The sequence below is a fragment of the Aptenodytes patagonicus genome, chromosome 1 (assembly GCF_965638725.1).
Source record: "Aptenodytes patagonicus chromosome 1, bAptPat1.pri.cur, whole genome shotgun sequence".
Taxonomy (NCBI): domain Eukaryota; kingdom Metazoa; phylum Chordata; class Aves; order Sphenisciformes; family Spheniscidae; genus Aptenodytes; species Aptenodytes patagonicus.
Window position 1 is genome coordinate 166408809 of NC_134949.1, and position 22493 is coordinate 166431301.

At 41.4% G+C, this 22493-nt stretch overlaps 1 protein-coding gene across 4 annotated transcripts in view; it reads right to left on the reverse strand.

The window, feature by feature from the left end:
* Nucleotides 1–22493, reverse strand: part of PCCA (propionyl-CoA carboxylase subunit alpha) — a 303202-nt gene that overhangs the window by 180269 nt on the left and 100440 nt on the right. For 2 of the 4 annotated variants that reach the window (XR_012997326.1, XM_076361576.1), the window contains exons 10-11: nt 9303–9405; nt 4721–4815 (exon numbers count right to left, since the gene is read on the reverse strand). Coding sequence is in view for 2 of the 4 variants with exons in the window: in XM_076361576.1 (XP_076217691.1) it covers nt 4721–4815; nt 9303–9405 (198 nt within the window). In the remaining 2 variants the exon portion in view is untranslated. Of the gene's footprint in view, nt 1–157; nt 2118–4720; nt 4816–6612; nt 6789–9302; nt 9406–22493 lie in introns of those variants that run through there. The other 2 variants (XM_076361600.1, XM_076361591.1) reach the window with 2 other exon arrangements.

Consider the following 22493-nt stretch of genomic DNA (forward strand, 5'->3'; position numbering starts at 1 on the left):
GTACACAGTCACAAACAGAACAGGCTCGCTGTTTCTCTTAACCCCAAATCCTTCACGGATTTCTAGACAGAGTGATAGGAGATGTAGAGTCTGATATACATACATGCAGCACAACTCTAAGGAAAGCTTGTACGTAGAGTCTAGTTCAATAACATACCTTTCTGCTAAGTTCTTGCCTATAGACATTCATTCAAATTTTCGGTGGCTTCAAATAGCACCTTGGCAGTTAATCTGGAATATGATCCTGAAGTACTTGGCATCATACTGAGATCTTTCAGAGAGAGCTTAGTGCTTGGAGAAAGTGAAAGAAGTTGCTGTCTGTGCACCTTCCAAGGACAGAAACATTCCTGAGAGAAGCTAACAATGGAGCATGCAAAAAAGGTCACAAAAATAGTTTAGCTGTTTCACTTGCATTCTAATGCAGTCACTTACTGGTAAACTAACCTCCCTTTTAAATCTTCTGCCCGTTAGATCTTTCTGTCACAGGCAGAAATAGAAAGAAACATTTTTGTCCTTTGAAGTGAAACTGAAAGAACATCTTTCAATTTAAAAAGACACTGCAAAACCAACATCTAGGATAGTTAGGGCAATCTCAACTCTGAATATATGCAGCCAGAAAGAAAAAAAAAACATAATAAACAAATGATTTCCTGCCCGAGATGAAACTCAGGGAAATTTTGGGAAATTGTTGAGAGACTGTCCTAAGAATCACCTTATTCTGAAAGTCTTGGATGCTAAGGTTTAACCCAAAGGACATGGAATCAGTGGAGAAAAGCAGAGACAACAAAGGAGAATAAGCAAGCAGCAAGTTCTAAGGACTTGCTCACTGTGGATGCTAATACAGATCTTGCATGCTAGTACAGAGTACAATGGCAGGACGCTGTTCCATCATTACTTGTCCAGGAAAGGCCTGAAAATGTAGAGAGAAGGTTTAATACCCAGTGTCCTGAAGCTTAGTATTTTGAGATATGACAGTTAGAGACCGCACCTCAAATACTGTATTCAGTTTTGGGCCCCTCACTACAAGAAGGACGTTGAGGTGCTGGAGCGTGTCCAGAGAAGGGCAATGAGGCTGGTGAGGGGTCTGGAGAACAAGTCTTATGAGGAGCGGCTGAGGGAACTGGGGTTGTTTAGCCTGGAGAAAAGGAGGCTCAGGAGAGAACTTATCACTCTACAACCACCTGAAAGGAGGTTGTAGCGAGGTGGGTGTTGGTCTCTTCTCCCAAGTAGCAAGTGATAAGACAAGAGAAAATTGCCTCAAGTTGCACCAGGGTAGGTTTAAATTGGATATTAGGAAAAATTTCTTCACCAAAAGGGTTGTCAAGCATTGGAACAGGCTGCCCAGGGAAGTGGTTGAGTCACCATCCCTGGAGGTATTTAAAAGATGTGTAAATGTGGCACTTGGGGACATGGTTTGGTGGTGGACTTGGTAGTGCTAGGTTTACAATTGGACTCGATGATCTTAAAGGTCTTTTCCAACCTAAATGATTCTACGATTCTAAATGGTATTCAGTGGAGGATCAAATCCTTAATCTCTTTGACTGCTACAGCAAAGGATAGTGCTGGATGATCACAGTGAGTGGAAGGGCCTTTGCATGGCACTTCTCCATAACAACATTCCAAAATCTTAACTTTGGGCATCAAATAGTACAGATAGCCAAGTGCCTCCGAACAGCTGGACATTCCTTCACCCAAGCGGTGAGGCAAAAGTTAAAGCACTTTAAAAAGCTTCCAACAGGTTCTGAAATGGTTAGGTAGGACACCTGCTCTCACCAAAGTGAAGCTTAAGAGCACTCCTTTGAGCTCCAGTTATTGAATAGGAAGTCAGCTAAGGCTCTTGTATATTTCCTTTCTATCGATCCATTTACTTTAGATTGATCCTAAAGGATCAATGGATTTTCTGATAAGCTTATGGGCCTTGTTTCTCCACACAGGGAAGAATCCCTTATTAATCACTCTAGCAGACAGGAAAATACAACCACACCCTTGCATTTTTTCTTGCCAAAGTACACTGTCGCATAGCAACTGTCTCTGAAAATGAAAGAGAAGAGTTTGGGCAGAGGAAGAAAAAACACTAAACTAAGGAACAACAACAGACTATTAAAATGTTACTCATCTGTTTAAATTTCAGCCTCTGTGGTGAAATGAGAAGCCAACAGCATCTTCCAAAAAGGTGTGAAGCTAGAAGCAAAGAAAATTACTGTAAATCACTGGAAGTTTTGTGTAGCACTAACTTTGCCCAGCACTAACTAAAAAACTGGAGATGATTCGATATGTCTTATTGTCTGTGCTTCCCAGAACAGACAGAGTAGGACAACTGACTATGTTAAAAGGGTATAAGCAAAGTTTGTCAGTCTCCTATTTGAAACTGGGGGATTGACCACTGTGAACACCAGGGCTCCCTTGAATACTGTAGCCTCATCAGGGTGTGAACTAAAAAGCTTTCTCTCCTCAAAAGTGAGTTTTTTGTTTGGTTTTTTTGTTGTTGTTTGGTGGTTTTGTTTTTGTTGTGGGTTGGTTTGTTTGGTTTTTTACAAGAGACTGAACTTCCCTAGGAAAACTGGACATTTTTACCATGACCCCATAAGGATAAGTTCAACAGCTGCAGACTTAGCTTTAAGAAAATCATAGAGATTATTCTCAAAGCCAAAAGGCTCTCAACAATCAGTCTCTTAAACTAGGAAAAATCATCATAGGAAAAAAGTAAATCAAAAGAGGCTTGAGAAGAGGCCACCATCAAAAGCCCTGAATTGTACAAAAGACAAATAAACATTTTAGCCCACAGCATCCCTATCTCCTGAGCTTCATGAAAGGAAAAAAAAAAGCTTCAACCTATCTCAGAGCTCTTAATGGCAGCTACCATTTAAAATAGGAGAAAAAAAGGACTGCTGAGGACTTCATATTTCCTCCACCCAGCCATACAAGAAAAGGTGTTTCCAGGAGTCATTAATCAATGAGACTAACTGAAACAGCATTCACAGGAAGGGCTAACTTCAGGCTTTAGGGTCTCTATGGTGTCTCACCGAAGTTAGTACCCTGCTTATCTGCAACAGTCTTGTAACCCTTTGTAAATAAATGGATTCTGCAGCAAACTGCAAGTGGCTGTAAGGCAGATAAGGCTTCCAAAGCTGTCAGTAAATGTCTGGCAGAGTCTAAAACATTCAACAACGAGAAGGAAGAAGAGTTTTCACGCCAAATTTTGGAAGCTATTGACTTGCCCACACTCTTTTGTACAGTTATAGGAAGAGATAAGAAAACTTACTGGCAACTCTAAAAGAGAAGCCCAAGATAGTTAAAAGGCTGATATTTCTGATGAAAGAAAACACTCTGATCACAGTTGGCTGGTGAGAGAAAAAGATATCACTCCCTTTAATTGACCACAGGCATGGAGAATAAGCAGGCAGTAGCGGCAGGCAGCACCTTACATGTACTCCTGAGCCAAAGACTCTCCTCTCTTAAGTGCTTAGGTATACATATATGCACACGCACATTATATCAGGACCTGAAGACTTCACGCTTCACAAACATAGTAAGATCTTCAGGCATAAGGCTTACGAGAAATCCACAAGCACTACCAGGAAGCAACAACAGCTATTTAAGCATTTATTAGTGGGTTTGTATCCTTAGATTTAAACTTGTTTTTTAATTTAAAATCTAGGTCATAAACAGTGCCAGTCCCACAATTATGATCCAACATTAACTTATATGATGCCTCTAAATAAACATCATTTGAATGATGCGCTTTTCCTCTAAAATATCCTTATATGATGTTGATATAATATCCTTATATCATATAATATCATATCCTTATATGATGTTTATATGATATACTATTTCCATCCTTATATGATGCCTCTAAATAAAGATCATTTGAATGATGTGCTTTTCCTCACATCCTAAATTGTTACATCACATAGTTCTGTGCTATAAAATAATGGCAAACCCATCCCAGCTGGTGAACACATTACACCGGGAATTCCCACAGGTAGTGATATACCTGTGTCTGGTTTTCTGAAATCAGAACTTCCTTCTGCCCTTTTTTCTACACGTATTCTCTGATGAACGCTATGCAACAGAAAACACAGCAAGACCATACCTTGCACAGCAGCAATGTATTTCAGCTCCATTTGAAATCAGTGGGATTAAGATCATTTAGTACTTTTGAGTTACTGGACACCTACATCTATAGTTCACTACCATGAATGGTACTAAAAGAGGCATAGAGTATTTAGTACTTCATGTTCCATTTCAAATAGAAATAAACAGTACTATCTGGCCCTCTCACAATTACTATAACATAGTCAAAGATCTGTATCTGTGGTAAAATGAATACTTTTTCCATATTTTATCTTACTCATAAATCCAAAAGTTGAATGGCAAAGAAAAGGAAAAATGTCTCAGATATATTAAGAAAGCCATCTCATATACCACATATTTGACCGTTAAGATCCATATCCATTTTATAAGATCATGAAAGAAATTAACACCACAACACCTTTCTTCTTACAGAAAGTCATCATGAAGCAAGATCAAAACACCCTCAAGTACATCATCAAAACCGCATTACAGTCAAATGACTATAACTTAAACATTTATTTATTTTCTTTGTGGTTTTTAATAGAATAAAATTTGCTTGCATTTATACAAGAAATAAAATCAGCAGCTTTCCAAAAGTGCTTTCAATAACTATGAAGCTGCATCAAGAGTGTAGTATACATACCTCGGTGCTTCCTCCACAACTTTTTGGTTTCTCCTTTGAATGGAGCACTCTCTTTCATTCAACCACAAGGCATTACCATGTTTATCTGCCAAAACCTGAAACAGTTACACACTGCTATTAACAAACAGATGTATGCATACGGCCTTTTGACATTATACTATTATGTAGCATTCAGTTTAATTTAAAAATAATTTTTTTCCAATCTAGAAATAAAGGTTGGGAAAAATGCTAGTGTAGAAAATTAATTGTATATGAAATACTAATTTAATGTTCCTTCAAATTCTGAACAGGGTTATTTTAAAGCCTCTATATAGAATTTATATATGGCAAAAAAACATGCCAAAATTTGTGAAAAGCTCCCAAAAGTTCATAAATCAGAAATAAAAAGACTGAAATAAGATTAAAACTATATTTTCAAGCATTTAAAACTGTATTGCATAATGAAATTACTCAGAATCATATTGTTAAGCAATATCTTGTGTCAACGAAGGAGAGAGAAATCTCAAAGGATGCTGAGTTTTGGTCCTGAATTACACACAAAAGTTTTCAGAAACAATGCCTAACAGAGCCTTCTCAGTAAGCAAACCACAGCACCCTATCTTTAACGAAGAAGAAAAAGTCTTCAGAAACGTTGCAATCTTTTACTACGAAGAATAAAATTTGCTACTTCCTCAATATTTTCAATGGAAATTAAAGCAGCAGTTTCAATGAATTTCTCAAAAATCAGGTGTCAACTACAGTTCTTGGCTGCAGCTTCAGTTCATGGAAGAGTTAAACATACAGTCTATGATACATACAATCTAGATTCAACTACCTAAATTAGACATTAGAAAAAAACACAAGTTTGGCGTAACAGAACTCTCAATTGATTCTGCAACTTCACACTGGAAGGAAAAGTAAGAAAAGGAACTCTATCCCTTTATGAAATCGACTGTACAGTGCAGCCATTTCCAATAGCAGGATACTGGATTTAAGGATGCAAGTAGACTTCTTCCAATCTTAAGAAGTTATATTCTACACCTATTCTTGGAACAATTTCTTTCACTGCAGACCACACCTGCTCCCTTTCTTCCTTATAAAATTTTCCCTCTAATCCATTTTTTTCCATCTTCCTGCTCTGATCTGCGGGAACCTGTGCCAATATTCATGCTTCATTCTTTAATAGTGCAGTTCTACACTGAAAACAGACAAGATAAAAAAAAGACGACAATCTTCCTCAAACTGTGTGAACTCAACCATATCTACTCACATTTGTGACAACGAATCTGTATTATTTATTATTCCTTTTAGCACCACAGAGTGAGTATGGCAGTAAGCAAGATGAATTCCTGCATCTATGACACCAATGTTTGCTGATGCGTGAATAATCTGGGTAGATGTGACTGAAAACAAGGCACTGATCTCATGAAGACAACTTGCGTGCACTGTGCACCATCGGACCCAGAGTGCTCCGCACTCTGTAGGATCAGACTTATCTTTTCCTCAGAAATTCTGTAGCACTCCCATAAATTTATGGAGCTTTCTAGGGGAAAAATCCCCTCTAGAGAGTTCTACACGATCGATGACTTTGGGAGTTCCTAAACTACAGCTTGTCCCAGAACCCTCTTCCCTGCCCAGGGGAAGGTTTAGCAGCGGCAGCATGAGGGTACTCCAGCCGACTGCCAGATTCTGTAACAGGTGACTCAGTACAAAGCCAAAGAAAAACAAAAAAAAAACCACACACAAAAAAAACCCAACAAACCACAAACCAGCAGAGTCTAAAGCAACTTCCTACCCGAGTCCTAACTCATCCAATTCAGAACTAAACATCACGGAGCTCTACAGAAACTCATTTGGAAAGACAAAAGACTTTTTTGATTTTTTTTGTTCTTTTTTTAATATTAAAATAGTACCTCTAGGGCATAGCATGGTACTCAGATGGAAAATTGCTGTCCTGTAAGTAGAATGATTCTTTGTGAGCACTTCTGTTTCATTGTTAGAAAGCCTACAACCTTCCACAGAATTCAGCCTCATCAAAACAAACCAACCCAAAAGTCCTGGAATATTTCAATAAAAATGAGTTCCTGTGCTTCTCTTCTCTCTCTCTGTATTTTCCTGGAGGGGATAATAAAATATTTTTCAGGCCAACTAGTAAATATTTTCTTTCACTTCAGGACATTTCTTGTATCCTACTTAATTTCTGCAACCTAGATCTTAAAATAAATGTTTTTCCATTATCAGTTAATATGGCTCAAAAAGACATACATGAGCATTTACTATGAAACTGTAATTATAAACAGAATAAGCCAAACAACATCTAGTGTTAGGCTTTTATTTTCATTTTGGGTCCACTGTTTTCATTATCAGAAACTAAAGAAGATACTTACTTCATAAAACAATTAAATTTCAGAAGACATTTACAGAATGTTGAAATCATCATCTCTGAGATGACGTGAGATTCCAGCCCACATCTCACTAAAAACGCATGTCACAGCTACAGCTTTTTTTCTAAATATCTAAATATTCCTAAAAGAAAATGTCCTGTTTCGTGGGATTAGATGATTATGACATTGGTATATGCTATGTACATCTATATGCCAAAATAATTAAATATAACATATCACAACCTCTCCTACATGATTCAGCTAAATTCTATTTCCAGTTGTAGGATTGCTATTTAGCCAAGTAATAGTTAGACATTCCATGTACTCTTACTTTAAACTCAGGTCCTTTATATCAGATATTTCAGGAGAACAAGACTTCAAATCAGTTCAAGCATAAAGTCTATTTGGACTCTATTTTCCTGTTAATTGTTTTAGTCTTTTCTCATGTTTTACAAAGTGATTGTTTTATAGCTAGACACAGGAAACCCCTTATTTAACAATTTTAAGTACCAATGCTTTGGAGCTATATGAGACCGTTAAAGTTCTATTTAAAAGTTACTGCTAAATGAATAAATATTTGGCATCTGCTCTCAAATTGTTTGTATATTTAGCAGTTTGAAAATGAACCAAGGTCAACGTCCTAAAGCTGATTAGAACATGAAGTTTAAAATGATAGGCTATGATACTGTTAAAAGGTACCATCAAAGTGTTTGTGTAAGGAAAACAACGTTCATTGTACACTTATAAGTAAAATCATGAATTATTAATGGCAAGACTATTTTGTTTAATCTAGGCAAAATTATTTGACTGCTCTTAAATACATTACTGCCTCCTTTTTTTGAGGTAACCTTTTTTCAGCCTAGAAGAATCAAAACAATGTAAAATTTGCCCCCAACTCATGAAAGTATGGAGGAATCATTCTCATCTAACTTCAGTTATCAAAGAGTCAGTAGAATGAAGCTCCCAAATCTGCAAACACTGAAAGGAATAGATCTTTAAGGTGTATTGATTTGCATACCAAAAAAAAAAAAGGCAAAGGTAGTCAAAAATTATTAGCCATAGCAAGAGAACATAGGACGAAGCTCTAGCAATCTGACCTCTTTTGTAACCTAAGACTAATGCTGAAACTAAGTGTTCGCTATATACCTTCCCGTGATCCTTCAAAAGAGAGTAAGTTGGGGCTTAAATTTCATTTTTACAGACTGTTTCTTCATTTCACATATGCAATAAGTTAGCCCATGCACAGACAAGTTTTACAAAGAAAGTTAAAATAAATAAAAACATAGGAAGTATCAGGTTTGAATGGGCACATATCTGGCGGAGTAAAACACATTAATTATTTCTCTCTTACAAATCATTCCACACCATCAAATTTATTGTTGTTGGCTCATTCAGTTATTGAGCTACTGTCAAAATACTTCAGGCTCTCACTGTAAAAGAAAACATGCCACAACTTAGAAAGAGTTTATATTTTGGACAAAAATAAATGAAATTTGTATTGAGAAAACTGACATACTCCATATGGATTTCTTGTCAGGAAAGATTATTTCAAGGCTATTGACAAACACAATTTAGTTGCCTACATAAGATCAAATACATGACAAATTTTAAAATCATAATTTTGTTAAAGAGTCTGTCCAAACCAAACAAGTCTTGTTTTGCATTAGCACATCTGGCTTAACGCTAGACCCAATAAACGATATAAATGGTCACAACCCAGAAGTTAAGGAGAATACACCTGATTTTGAACCACAAACAGCCCAAAATGGAACACAAATCCTCCTGAGTTCCCAGGGAGCATTAGATACTTCAGAACAGAATCCAAAATACTGACAAAACCACCTAAGGCTTGCAAGAAAAATGTTAAGCATGGCAGGGCTTGAACTCCTACATCCTCTGCTGCACTCAAGCACTGCAATCAGGACCCAGAGTTCAAGCTCCAGCCCTCAGGACAGATGCCTACAACCATTTTTTTTTTTTTTTTTTTTCTCTCAACGCACTGTGCGCGGTTCATTGTCTTCCTGTTAAAGAAAGGCTAGAGAATAAAAACAGGAAGGCTGTATTGCGTATGATAGCCATGCAGTTTGAGCAACGGCCCAAGACACAGGAAAACACAAGACTCTAGGCCTTTTTTAGCGGAGTGTTTGAAACGTTTTGAACTTTGATTAGTTTAAGAGTTCAAATCTTATTAACTAAATAATAATAATACTACTACAAACCTGGATTTCTATGTGACGAGGATTATCAATGAACTTTTCTATCAGTAAGCGATCATCACCAAAACTTGAAGCAGCTTCTTGAGATGAAAACCTAAAACCTTCCCTTAAATAACGAAAACAAAAAGAATAATCCATATTTAGAAAGTTAAGTCAAGTTCTGAAGTATACAAGGAGAAGGAATGCTTATTCATTCCAGTCATCTGGCAGTTTTCATCAATTAACACACACATCCAAAAAACCAAGTGTTACCATTTGCATTTGATTCTTTAATGAGCATCCCTTTTTTTCTTTCTTTTCTTACAAAGACAAAAAAATACATTTTCAAAGCACAGAGAATTTCAGAGTGTTTAAAAAGTCTGGGCATTTCCGACATTTATTTGTACGAATTTTCTTTGTTGGCATTTTCTTCTGCAAAAGTAATAAAGTAATCAAATTTTAAAAACCATTAATTACAAAGTACTTGTTATACAGAAGTAAAGGTGAAGCTCACCATTATTTAAGGTACACAGCCCTCTTAATACTCAAGAATAGCAGAGGTTAGTTGCACATTAATTAAAGAACTGCAGATATAATATTGCAGACCTTGTAAATTCAATCGCTGAACACACAACCTGAAGATGCAATACTTCACTTTATAGAGCATACCAGCTGTACTACTAGTTTTTCCCTGCATTAAAGTATAATTAAGTGTTATACCATGCATTCTGTATACTTCCTTCTGTTTTCTCTTTCACATGTGTAATTACTCAAACGAATAAAGATTGTAAAATACTATATTTATTGACTTTATTTTTCATGGCAGAAAGATTACTCCTATGGCGCATAACTGCTGACAAACAACTTTGTGTACAGCCTTCTCAGGGTGAAATGTACCATAATGCAGGGACCCAAAGGCTCCACAGAAGTTTTCTACAGACTTACTAGCCCCATTTATGTTGATAGATATGGAAAGTTTGGGGTAAGTTTCTGTGAAATTGAGTACTGACATACAGCAACCCTGATATTTGTACCCTGAGTAAGAACTACGGCACAACTTATTTGAAGTTTCCACACTTCCATCTCTTGAATCTAGTTCAATTCCCTACAATATAGAGATGCATATGTTTAAAGGTATTTCTTCACCTTCTTTCAAGATTGTAGAATATATGCTGTAATTTTGAGAGATTATATTCAATGTACAATCTTTCCTAAATTCATATTTAACTTCAATGTATTGTATTACTTAATGAAGAGAAAAAGGGACATCAGAATTTGTGACTCTGTACACTACCTGATCCGTCCAAAAAACCAAAGTGAGGTAACAGACAGCCGTACACAATGTTTGAGCTTACTGAAACAGATTTAGAGCTATTTTAACTCCTATATCAAAGGCTTTGTTTCCTTTTGTAAACATTCTATCAGACAGTTTTATGCACAATTGACTATTTTTCCTTCATTGAAGTATGTGCTAATTAGAAATCTAAACTGCAATACTTGTTAAAAAAAAGTCAGGTGCCTAATTATCTAATCCATACATCTGTAAATCTCTTTAAATTATGTATAACCAGAATGACTATCTCAGTCAGGTATTCTGACCTTGTTTGTATCTTACAAATCTGTGCAGTTGCATTTGTTCAGTGATAAAATTACCATAAACACACTTCACCTTCCTTAAGGAGATCATACTAACCAATGGAGATGGGTCTGAGTCTCTTTATGAATATTAAAAAAAAAAAAAAAAGAAGCTGTTTAGGCTAGAAGAGAATTTGTATTTGAAGCATTATGCTTTCACCAAGCAACAGCCCTACAGAGCCTCGCTGCAAGGAAGACGCTACCCACGCAGCACAACTGTACTGATACATGCAACCAAGTCCAAAACTTTCCTGCCCACGCCAACCCCTGAAAGGAAGTGCAGGGGGACTTGGGACAGGGAAACCTGAGCTTACTGCCCCTATCCGGGCCCAGGTACAGTTTACCATACAAGCAACATGCTGTCTGCAGCCTAATCAAGCCCTGATGTTTGACAAGACACAATCATTCAGGCTGATGTACCTCACTTATATGAAGACCGTCGTTGATACCTCTATGCTACGAGTCAAAGTAAAGAGGCACCCTGGTCAGAGGATTCCTGAGGAGGGGCTCTGCAGAGACCCACACTCCAATCACTAACTGCCTACTAACACGGCCATCCTCCAGCCACCTGCGCTAGACCAAGGGGCAGGGAGGGGGGAGGACAGACTGTCCATTAGGCAATATTGGGCACCCCACACTACAGGGACACCAGCTGAGCCAGTATGCAAGGAGAACAGCAAACAGCAGCAGCTAAGAGGGGCTGTGGCAGGAGATATTTTTGGTAGTTTCTCATAAGGATGAGTTGGTGGTAGAGGTAGTTTTGACAGCAGGGCTTGGGGGAGAGGATGGCATTTTGGTTGCAAGTTAGTTATTTATTCAGGCAAGATTTTCTATTGAGTTAAGGTTTTTCTCAGGTTCTTAGTAACTTTTAGTGGCAGGTTTGTTTTTTTTCCCCCTCTATATGCAGATTTGCTGCTTTTAGGTGCTTCCATTAGCTTCTGCTAGCTGTTTCCCAACTCATAAATTGGTAGACTGGTTTATGATGAAAAGGGGCCCACAGCTGCCTGCTGCAAGGATGACTCACACCCCAGGTCAGCCACCTGGAGACACACACTGCCAATAAGCTGGAGCACTGCTAACAGTATGGCGCCATGCAGTACACACAGTGACTCCACAGCCCCAGTTGCAGGAGTACCAATCACACATCAGATGCCTTCACCCAAGCTGGATGGGGGGGTGAAAGGCCACCACAGCCCATGCCTAAGGCAGGCAGGGAGCACCACTGCCCCTCCTCAGGGGCAGGGTGGGTCATGCTGGTGGGAGCTGCACACTAGTCAAAGCCTGGAGGCATCAAGGGGAAGGAAAAAAAAAAAGAAAAGAGATCCACCTCAAGCAGCTGTACATAAAGACGCATGGCCAAGGAAACAAACAGGAACTGGAGCCTGCATGCAGACACAGAACTGCAACATCCTTAGAACAGCTGAGATGGTGGGACAGGTCTTACAACTGCAGTGCTGCAATGAATGGCTACCCACTCTTTAAGGCAGGCAGTAGGATAGGCTTGCCCTTTTTACGAAAGGACAGGTCAAATATATGAATCTCTTCTCAGGAAAGGGCAAGAGAATGAGAGCTGGAAGGTCTGGATCAAGGAAGAGGCCAGTAAGGGCAATACTGCAGTGCAAATTTGTTAACAGTTCACCTGGCTCAAGCTGACAAAGTGGACAAATTCTTCTTTAAGCAACTCAAAGTCTGAGACCTTGATTGTTTGTGTGGTTTTGTTTTGGGTTTTTTGGGCTGTGGGTTGGGGGGGGATGGGGTGGGGGATTCTGCTGTTGTGTTTTTGGTTTTTTGGTGTTGTTTTGTTTTTAAACAGGAAACTAACCTCCCTGACATCTGTTGGAAAAGCAACACAGAAGACCACAAGTTTCTGATGGATGCTGGGGACCTCTCAACACAGACATTAGATGGGCTGAAGAATAATTACCAGTAGCAGAAGAGGATGGAATCAAGGATCTCTTGAGAAATCAACCCATACAAGTCAGTAAGATCAGATGGGATGCTCAGAGAGGTAGCTTATGTCACTGTGAGACCGCTCTGTCATCTTTGAAAGGCTTCAGAGGTCAGGAGAGATTCCTGATGACTAGAGGAAGACAAACATTGTACCCATCTTTGAAAAGAGCATAAAAGAATCAGGAGAACTTTAATTCTAGGAAGAGTCACAGAGCAAGATGTCCTGAAAGCTATTTCTAGACACATGAGAAAGTGACTGAGAACAAACTGAATTTACCAAGAGTATCATGCTTGACCAATCTGTTTGTCTTTTATTACTACACCTATGAATTACAGGACAACAGTAGATATCATCTCCCTCAACTTTAGCAAGACCTTAATGCTCTCCCACAGCATCACTGTTTCCAAGGTAGAATATTACAGGCTACATAGGTGCACAGCTAGATGGGTGAAAAACTGGCTAGATCGTTGGGCTCAAAGTTAGTAGCTCATCCTCCACATGAAATCCAATACAAGGGAATTTCCCCAGGAATCTATTATTCTGGAACCAGTTTAACCTCTTTATCACTGACCTGGAATGCACCACCTCCAGTCTGTGGACAACGCTAAAACAGGGTCATCAATATACTCAAGGGCAAGGCTGCATTTCAGAGAGACCTAGACAGTCTGGAGGAATGGGCTCACAAGCATCTTGAGTTTCCACAAGAACAAAGGCAGAGTCCTGTAGCTAGCACAGACTAACTGTGCTGTATCAGTACAGACCGTGGAACTGACTGGCTGCTTAAGATGACTTGGAGGTCCTGGTGGATAACAGGCTGTGATGCAAGTGAACAGTGCACCCTGACAGTAATGAAGGCTAATTAAATAGTGGGTTGTTATCAACTGCAGCATAGCCAGTAGACCAACAGCAGCAATTATTCCCCTTTACTCAGCACCTGTTAGACCACACCTGAAATACTGCATCCAGTTTTGGACACTCCTAGGACTCAAAGATGTTGATAAGCTCAAGTAAGATGGTCAGAGCACACCAGGACTGGCATAGTCAACCAGGCTTGTTGAACCTGAAAGACAACAAGGCCTTAGTGGACATCTAATAGCAGCCTCCCAGTACTTAAAGAGTTTACTAAGACAATGGAGCCAAGCTCTTTATTGCAGTGCACAGCAGAAAAACGGGACAGTGGTCAACTTGAAGTGGGCAATTTCCAACCAGACATAAGGAAAAAAATGACTGGAAAGAACTAAAACTGGGCAGGCTGTTTAGAGAGGCTGTGAAAACTCAATCCTTGGAGGTTTGCAAGACCCAACTGGGCAAAACTCTAAGCAACCAGCTTCAAATTCAGTGCTGATCCTGTTCTGAGCATGAAGCTGGATGATGTGATGTCCCTAGGTCCCTTCAAACATGCATGTTTCTATAAGGGATAGAACAGGATGTCTTTAAAGGTTCCCCTCTCTCCCTACAGTAAATTTATCTACACTGAAGTATAAGTTGTACAAAAGCATTTACTAACCTTGCCACAAGCTTTCTTGTGGTTGTCTGAAGTGAGATAGCCTGTGCCAACTTTCTGCCTCCAGCTCAGAGATCAGCATTGCTGCTTTAATTAAAACAACCACTTTCTTTGGAGGCAGCCATACACTAATAAAAGACTGCAGTAATTATGTAATATTTCAGTTTCCAATATCAGGAAACAGTAAAAAAATAGTCTTTTCTTGTCAAGGCCAGAATTAGAAAGGCCGTTTAGTTAAAAACAGATGTATGATAACCACTAGTACAGTAGAATCCCTCTAAAACCATGACTGGTAAGTTAAGTAACCAATAAATACTCAAATGTTGTTTGATTTTACATACAAAACCAAAATCCATTGCTTCAGCTTGACTCCAAGTTTAAAAAACTAAAATGATCTAGTCACAGCATTTTACGTATGTTTACACATGTAGCTGGCATGGAAATCTGTGTTTAAAAAAACAGTTTCTAGGAAACACTGTTCTTCACTCGTCCAATTGACTCCTTCCCCTTACCTGAACACTTCTACAGCATATACCTGTGCAGGACAGACCAAGCATGCCAAACCCATACACTCCCATTTTTGCAGAGCAGTCTGACAGGCCAAATGCACTGCTTTGGGGACGTAATAAAATTCAGTGTACAGGCTTGTAATAGGGAATGCTGTTCAGTTTTTTAAAGCATTGTCCTCATACTGCACATTTCGGATTTCCTTTGCCTCGGGAGGTTGGGGATTCAGAATGATTTGTTACATATTTTCCACTTCAACTTCTTCCCGTTCCAGTGTTCATTCCTTCAGAGCCATTGGAAAATTACAACATCAGGAAAAAAAAAATCAGACATTTCTGAAGGAAGGTGGGAAACTGCAGAAGATTATTGCAGACTACAAAAACAAATTTGTTAGTAGTTCTCCCACATATCCTGTTGTACCATCCAATGAAGAGCAACAACTGTAGAACAGTGAAAGTAAACACAGCATGGTACCATAGGACCACAGAGGAGAAGTTATAAGGGGTTCTTGGAATTTGAAAGCAGATGTTTGACTTAAGTTCATAAAATTGGCATAAGCACCAAGAAAGAATTTAACAGGACAATTTATATTTTCCTGTTATAAGTTAAAAGACAAAATCTTTCATCTTTCTAAATATCTGTTGCTGAAGCTGCCTTGTTGAAAGTTTTCAAAATAGATACTCACTAAGCATGCAAGATTTCAATATCTATGAAAAGTTACAGAAGTTGAGACAATTGGGGGTGTGGGAGGGGTAGGGGGTGGAATTAGCACAAAGCTCCAAATTTCTCGAAAAGGAATTGTTAGAAGATAATTCAGTACAAGTTTCCAACTTAGAGGTTACCATGTTTGCAGCTGAAACTGCTAGAGAAACTAATTTCTATCTGCAAATCCATGGAGTTTAACACAAGGGCCAGTAGTTCTTCTATGATGACCTGTGATACTGAACCTACAAGCCAGTAAGTGTCTTTGTGTGCAAAGATCCATCACAATCTCTGCCAGAAAATTTAAATCTGTTTTTTGGAGAGGATAGGGTCCTCAAGTGAATTCCTCTTCAGAGCTGTCAGCAGACCATTTGAAGCCATGAAGCCTAAAGACTTAGTTACAGGTACAATTGTTATAAGCATACTGAAAGCAAGAGAGCCTTCTGTTTCTCCACAATCAAAGAAGTGATACAGAAAATTTCTAGATATTCAAACACCTACCCTAGTCATGTTTTGTTGTACTTCATTATGAACTTCATGTTGCCTATATTTTGAAAGCACTTTCAGATCAGGCTCTCTGGGATGCAAGCACAGGGGCTCTTCACATACAAGACCAGAGCTGAGATGATCTAAGACAGAAGTACTTTTAGATACATACAGCAGCAGAACCTTCTCAGGCTGTGAGGAACCTACAAACTCAAATTTAATGTAAACTGCTCTTCAGAAATCTGCACTTCATTTTCAATATAATTTCAAGTGGGTATCTACTATGTGAGAAAAGGGCATCCTAAATTCAACTTATCCAAGCCAAGACAACTGACTAGGGATTACAATAGAGTGAAGATAGGGTTATTTTAATTTCAGATGTGGATTAGTGGCTTGAACTGTACACAAAATTCCACACTAGAACTTGACCGAAATTTGGAAAAAAGCAATACAAGTGAGAGTTAGGAGGAATTCATATCTGAAGAAATACAACAGCAGCCCTACCCAGATAGAGAGGCAGGGGGCAACACGGCAGCCATACACAGTCACATGCACATGAAGAGCTATTTCAAGAAAAAAAAAAAACATTCTAACATTGGTAAAACTATTCTATGTTTCTAGTTAGAAATACTAGCTGAAAGTTACAGAAATCATAGAATCATAGAATCATTGAGGTTGGAAAAGACCTCTAAGATCATCGAGTCCAACCGTCAACCCAACACCACCAGGCCCACTAAACCATGTCCCTAAGCGCCTCATCTACAAGTCTTTTAAATACCTCCAGGGATGGGGACTCCACCACTTCCCTGGGCAGCCTGTTCCAATGTTTCACCACTCTTTCAGTAAAGAAATTTTTCCTTACATCCAATCTAAACCTCCCCTGCCGCAACTTGAGGCCATTTCCTCTCGTCCTATCGCTTGTTACTTCGGAGAAAAGACCAACACCCACCTCGCTACAACTTCCTTTCAGGTAGTTGTAGAGAGCGATGAGGTCTCCCCTCAGCCTCCTTTTCTCCAGGCTAAACAACCCCAGTTCCCTCAGCCGCTCCTCATAAGACTTGTGCTCCAGACCCCTCACCAGCCTCGTTGCCCTTCTCTGGACACGCTCCAGCACCTCAACGTCCTTCTTGTAGTGAGGGGCCCAAAACTGAACACAGTATTCGAGGTGCGGCCTCACCAGTGCCGAGTACAGGGGCACGATCACTTCCCTACTCCTACTGGCCACACTATTTCTGATACAGGCCAGGATGCCACTGGCCTTCTTGGCCGCCTGGGCACACTGCCGGCTCATGTTCAGCCGGCTGTCGACCAACACCCCCAGGTCCTTTTCCGCCAGGCAGCTTTCCAGCCACTCTTCCCCAAGCCTGTAGCGCTGCATGGGGTTGTTATGGCCGAAGTGCAGGACCCAGCACTTGGCCTTGTTGAACCTCATACAGTTGGCCTGGGCCCATCCATCCAGCCTGTCCAGGTCCCTCTGCAGAGCCTTCCTACCCTCGAGCAGATCAACACTCCCACCCAACTTGGTGTCGTCTGCAAACTTACTGAGGGTGCACTCAATCCCCTCATCCAGATCATCAATAAAGATATTAAACAAGACCGGCCCCAAAACTGAGCCCTGGGGAACACCGCTCGTGACCGGCCGCCAACTGGATGTAACTCCATTCACCACAACTCTCTGGGCCCGGCCGTCCAGCCAGTTTTTGACCCAGCGCAGAGTCCACCTGTCTAAGCCGTGAGCCACCAGCTTCTCGAGGAGAATGCTGTGGGAGACAGTGTCAAAGGCCTTGCTGAAGTCCAGGTAGACCACATCCACAGCCTTTCCCTCATCCACTAGGCGGGTCACCTGGTCATAGAAGGAGATCAGGTTGGTCAAGCAGGACCTGCCTCTCATGAACCCGTGCTGGCTAGGCCGGATCCCCTGGTTGTCCCGCTCATGCCTTGTGAGCGCCCTCAAGATGAGCCGCTCCATAATCTTCCCCGGCACCGAGGTCAGGCTGACAGGCCTGTAGTTCCCCAGATCCTCCTTCCGGCCCTTCTTGTAGATGGGCATCACATTGGCAAGCCTCCAGTCTTCCGGAACCTCCCCCGTTAACCAGGACTGCTGATAAATGATGGAGAGCGGCTTGGCGAGCACCTCCGCCAGCTCCCTCAGCACTCTCGGGTGGATCCCATCCGGCCCCATAGACTTGTGAGTGTCCAGGTGGCATAGCAGGTCATTGACTGCTTCCTCCTGGATTACGGGGGGTTCATCCTGCTCGCCGTCCCCGTCTTCCAGCTCGGGGGGCCGAGTACCCTGAGGATAACTGGTCTGCCTGTTAAAGACTGAGGCAAAGAAGGCATTGAGTACCTCAGCCTTTTCCTCATCCTCAGTGACAATGTTCCCCCTTGCATCCAATAAAGGATGGAGATTCTCCTTGGCTCTCTTCTTGTCATTAATATATTTGTAAAAACTTTTTTTGTTGTCTTTGACAACAGCGGCCAGATTGCGTTCTAGCTGGGCTTTTGCCTTTCTCATTTCCTCTCTGCACGACCTAACGATATCCCTGTACTCTTCTTGAGTCGCCTGCCCCTTCTTCCACAAGCGGTAAACTCTCCTTTTTTTCCTGAGTCCCAGCAAGAGCTCCCCGTTCAGCCAGGCCGGTCGTCTTCTCCGCCCATTCTTCTTACGGCGTACAGGGACAGCCTGCTCCTGCGCCTTTAAGACTTCCTTCTTGAAGATCATCCAGCCTTCCTGGACCCCCTTTGCCCTTCAGGACCGTCTCCCACGGGACTCTCTCAACCAGCGTCCTGAACAGGCCAAAGTCCGCCCTCCGGAAGTCCATGGTTGCAGTTTTGCTGCCCCCCCTCCTTACTTCACCAAGAAGCGAGAATTCTATCATTTCATGGTCGCTAAGCCCAAGACGGCCTCCGACCACCACATCTCCCACCAGTCCTTCTCTGTTAGTAAACAGCAGGTGGAGCGAGGCACCTCCCCTGGTAGGCTCACTTACCAGCTGTGTCAGGAAGTTGTCTTCCACACACTCCAGGAACCTCCTAGACCGCTTCCTCTCTGCCGTGTTGTATTTCCAGCAGACATCCGGGAAGTTGAAGTCCCCCACGAGAACAAGGGCCAGCGATTGAGAGACTTGTGCCAGCCGCTTATAGAACGCTTCATCCGCCCCTTCATCCTGGTTGGGTGGTCTATAACAGACTCCCAGCAGGATATCTGCCTCGTTGGCCTTCCCCCTCATCCTTACCCATAGACACTCAACCGTACCATCATCACAATCGTTGAGCTCTATACAATCAAAACACTCCCTAACATACAGGGCCACCCCACCGCCTCTCCTTCCTCGCCTGTCCCTTCTGAAGAGTCTGTAGCCATCCATTGCAGCACTCCAGTCGTGAGAGTCACCCCACCATGTTTCTGTGAGGGCGACTAAGTCATATCTCTCCCGCTGCACAATGGCTTCCAGCTCCTCCTGCTTGCCGCCCATGCTGCGTGCATTGGTGTATATGCACTTGAGCTGGGCTATCGATTTTGCCCCCGGCATCGGCACGCCACCCCTCGGCTCATCTCTAGCGAGCCTGGTTTTATCCCCTTCCCCCTTCGAACCTAGTTTAAAGCCCTCTCAATGAGCCCTGCCAATTCATGAGCCATGATCCTTTTTCCCTTGTGAGACAGCTGGACTCCGTCTGTCACCAGCAGGCCCGGTGCCATGTAAACCTCCCCATGATCAAAAAAGCCAAAATTCCTCCGACGGCACCAGCCCCTGAGCCACGCGTTGATCAGGTGTGTTTTCCTGCTCCTTTCGGTATCCTTCCCTGCCACTGCAGGGATAGAGGAAAACACTACCTGTGCTCCCGATCCTTGAACCAGTCGCCCCAGTGCCCTGAAGTCCCTTTTGATCGCTGCAGGACTTCTCTCCACAACCTCATCACTGCCAGCCTGTATAACCAGCAGCAGGTAGTAATCAGAAGGCCGTACCAAACCAGGGAGCTTCCTAGTGATGTCTCTGACCCGGGCCCCAGGGAGGCAGCAGATTTCCCTGTGGGACGGGTCCGGTCGGCATATACGGCCCTCTGTTCCCCTCAGAAGGGAATCGCCTATGACAATTACCCTCCTTTTTTTCTTAGCAGCGGCAGTCGTAATGCGTGGGACTGACTGCCTCACCCTAGGCGACCCCCCGGATGGACCTTCATCTACGTCCTCGCTTGCCTCGCCCTCAAGTTCCAGGGCCCCATATCTGTTGTGTAAAGGCAACCGGGAAGGTGAGGGAGGCCGGGCAGGGGTTTGCCTGGCACGCCGAGCAGGGACCCGTTTCCATCCCCCCCCCGTCGCTTAGGTCCCCTCTTTCTACCTGGTGGCAAGAAGGCAGGGGGTCCTCTGCTTCTCGCGGAGCCTCCTTCTGCTGCCTCTGCCTCAGGGATGGTAGGGTGCGGCTCCACCAATCTATCTCCCTCTCACACTCCCGGATACTCCTCAACCTTTCCACCTCCTCCTTCAGCTCTGCCACCAGGCCGAGCAGATCATCCACCTGGTCACACCGCACACAGGTGGTGTCTCTGCTGCCCTCCGGCACAGCTGACAGGCTCAGGCACTCCCTGCAGCCAGAGACCTGGACAGCTGTATGCTTGCGTGTGAGCTCCGTCTGGGTCGCCACATTCCTTCTGGCGACGGCTTTCGGCCGAGTGGAAACCATAGCCGGTCCTCTTCTCGGAAGCCGACGATTACCAGTTGAGTTGACCTCAACAAATCTTAGCTATAGCTGGAATAGTATCATAATACTTAGAGGATCTAACAAAATTTTCATTATCTGGCATATTTAAGAGATGTGAAGGATGAAGCACCAGTAAGTTACCACAGTGAGTAATTCTAACAGCAGCAATTAAGTCTTTCAGATAAGTCTTTTCCATTTCCAGTGGCTATTTCCATGTCACACCACACAATACATTTAAGCCTTCTTTTAATATTATGCACAGCCAGTTGAGACAAGAAGAAATTTCAGCTATCCTGAAAATCCAAAAGTTTCAAACAAAATTAGTTTATATAAGGCTTTTTTTTCAAATACCATTTGGAATTAATCCCACATGACAAAACCAAAGCAAGTTTACAAATCAAAATATTATCAACAACTCTTCACACTCGTCTTGCATCAATGAACCCTGAAATACAAAAGGCCATTCAGATACTGGGTTCTCAGAGTCTACCAATAGCTGAAAATTAGTTTATTTTTAGGATTACATGGATTTGGATGCAGCAAGACAATACATGGGGTCAACAACTTTTCATGCGATATTAAAACTATCAGATATATTGTTTTGTCAATAACAAGTTGAGTCACCTTCAAAACACTCAGTCAGATGTTGCTCTTCAGACACATAAAAAGGAACAATCTTAGTTCCATAACACAATTAATGGACATGTACAACAAATCTTTTACATCATAGATATTTCTTCAAGACAGACTATAACAGAAACCCAAATGCTCCATTTCATATGTAAATGCAAAGTAATTCTGTTTCTATCTTCAGTTCTCTTAATCTCACTTATCTTCCTGCAACAAGTATTTTGCCAATTTAATTTTGCTGCCTACCTGTAAATGTTAGAATAAGCATTCCTCCTTGATATAGGATCAGTAACCAGTGTTGATCTGTTACTCAGTCGAGATGTTCTTTCTCTTAGCACTTTTTAGATATTACTCTATAAAATTACACTGTAGAGACAAGGCTTAGCATAACTAACCAAAAGGATTATTATAAGAGCACCACTGGCAAATAATAAGGAGCTGAATGGTATCTAAAAGGCTTTCCACAAACAAGGCAAGCATCTCATACTAACGTCACTAAATATCACTGGGTCAAAGTAATATCACTAAATTAATTTTGTATGCAAATGTACAAAAACACATCCCTAGCTGGCTGTCAGCTGTATCAGGTGCCTTTTCTAAATAACCACAACTTTTCTCAAAAACAATAAAATATAAATTGTTCTTTTCTCCAGTTTTTAGGTTTTGGCAAACAAAAATTTAATAGAGAACACAAAAATATGACAGGGAAATCTTGCAGGTGACTAAATTAAACTAAAAAAATTTTGAGTCGATTCTAGCATATGTGCTGCGCTCTCCATGTGGAGAGGAAAACATTTAGAAGATTATCTAATTTTGGATCAAATAGGCTTTTTGTTACAAGTCTGAAAAATCCCAAAACACATTTTTCTGTAACATCAGTGGCACATGGGGTTGAAACCAGGCTCCTCACTGCTAGAATATCAGCAGAGAATGGATTGTAAAACTTCTCCAGTCAATAACAAAGCATCTTGAAGTGTTCAGGATTCAGACAACCATTAAGAGATATGAAAATGTCTGTGTGTTTAAACTAACATTGTTTCAAACAGGCAAAAGCACAATAGTTTGCTGAGACAAATATTTTAAACACAGAAGTATGCAAT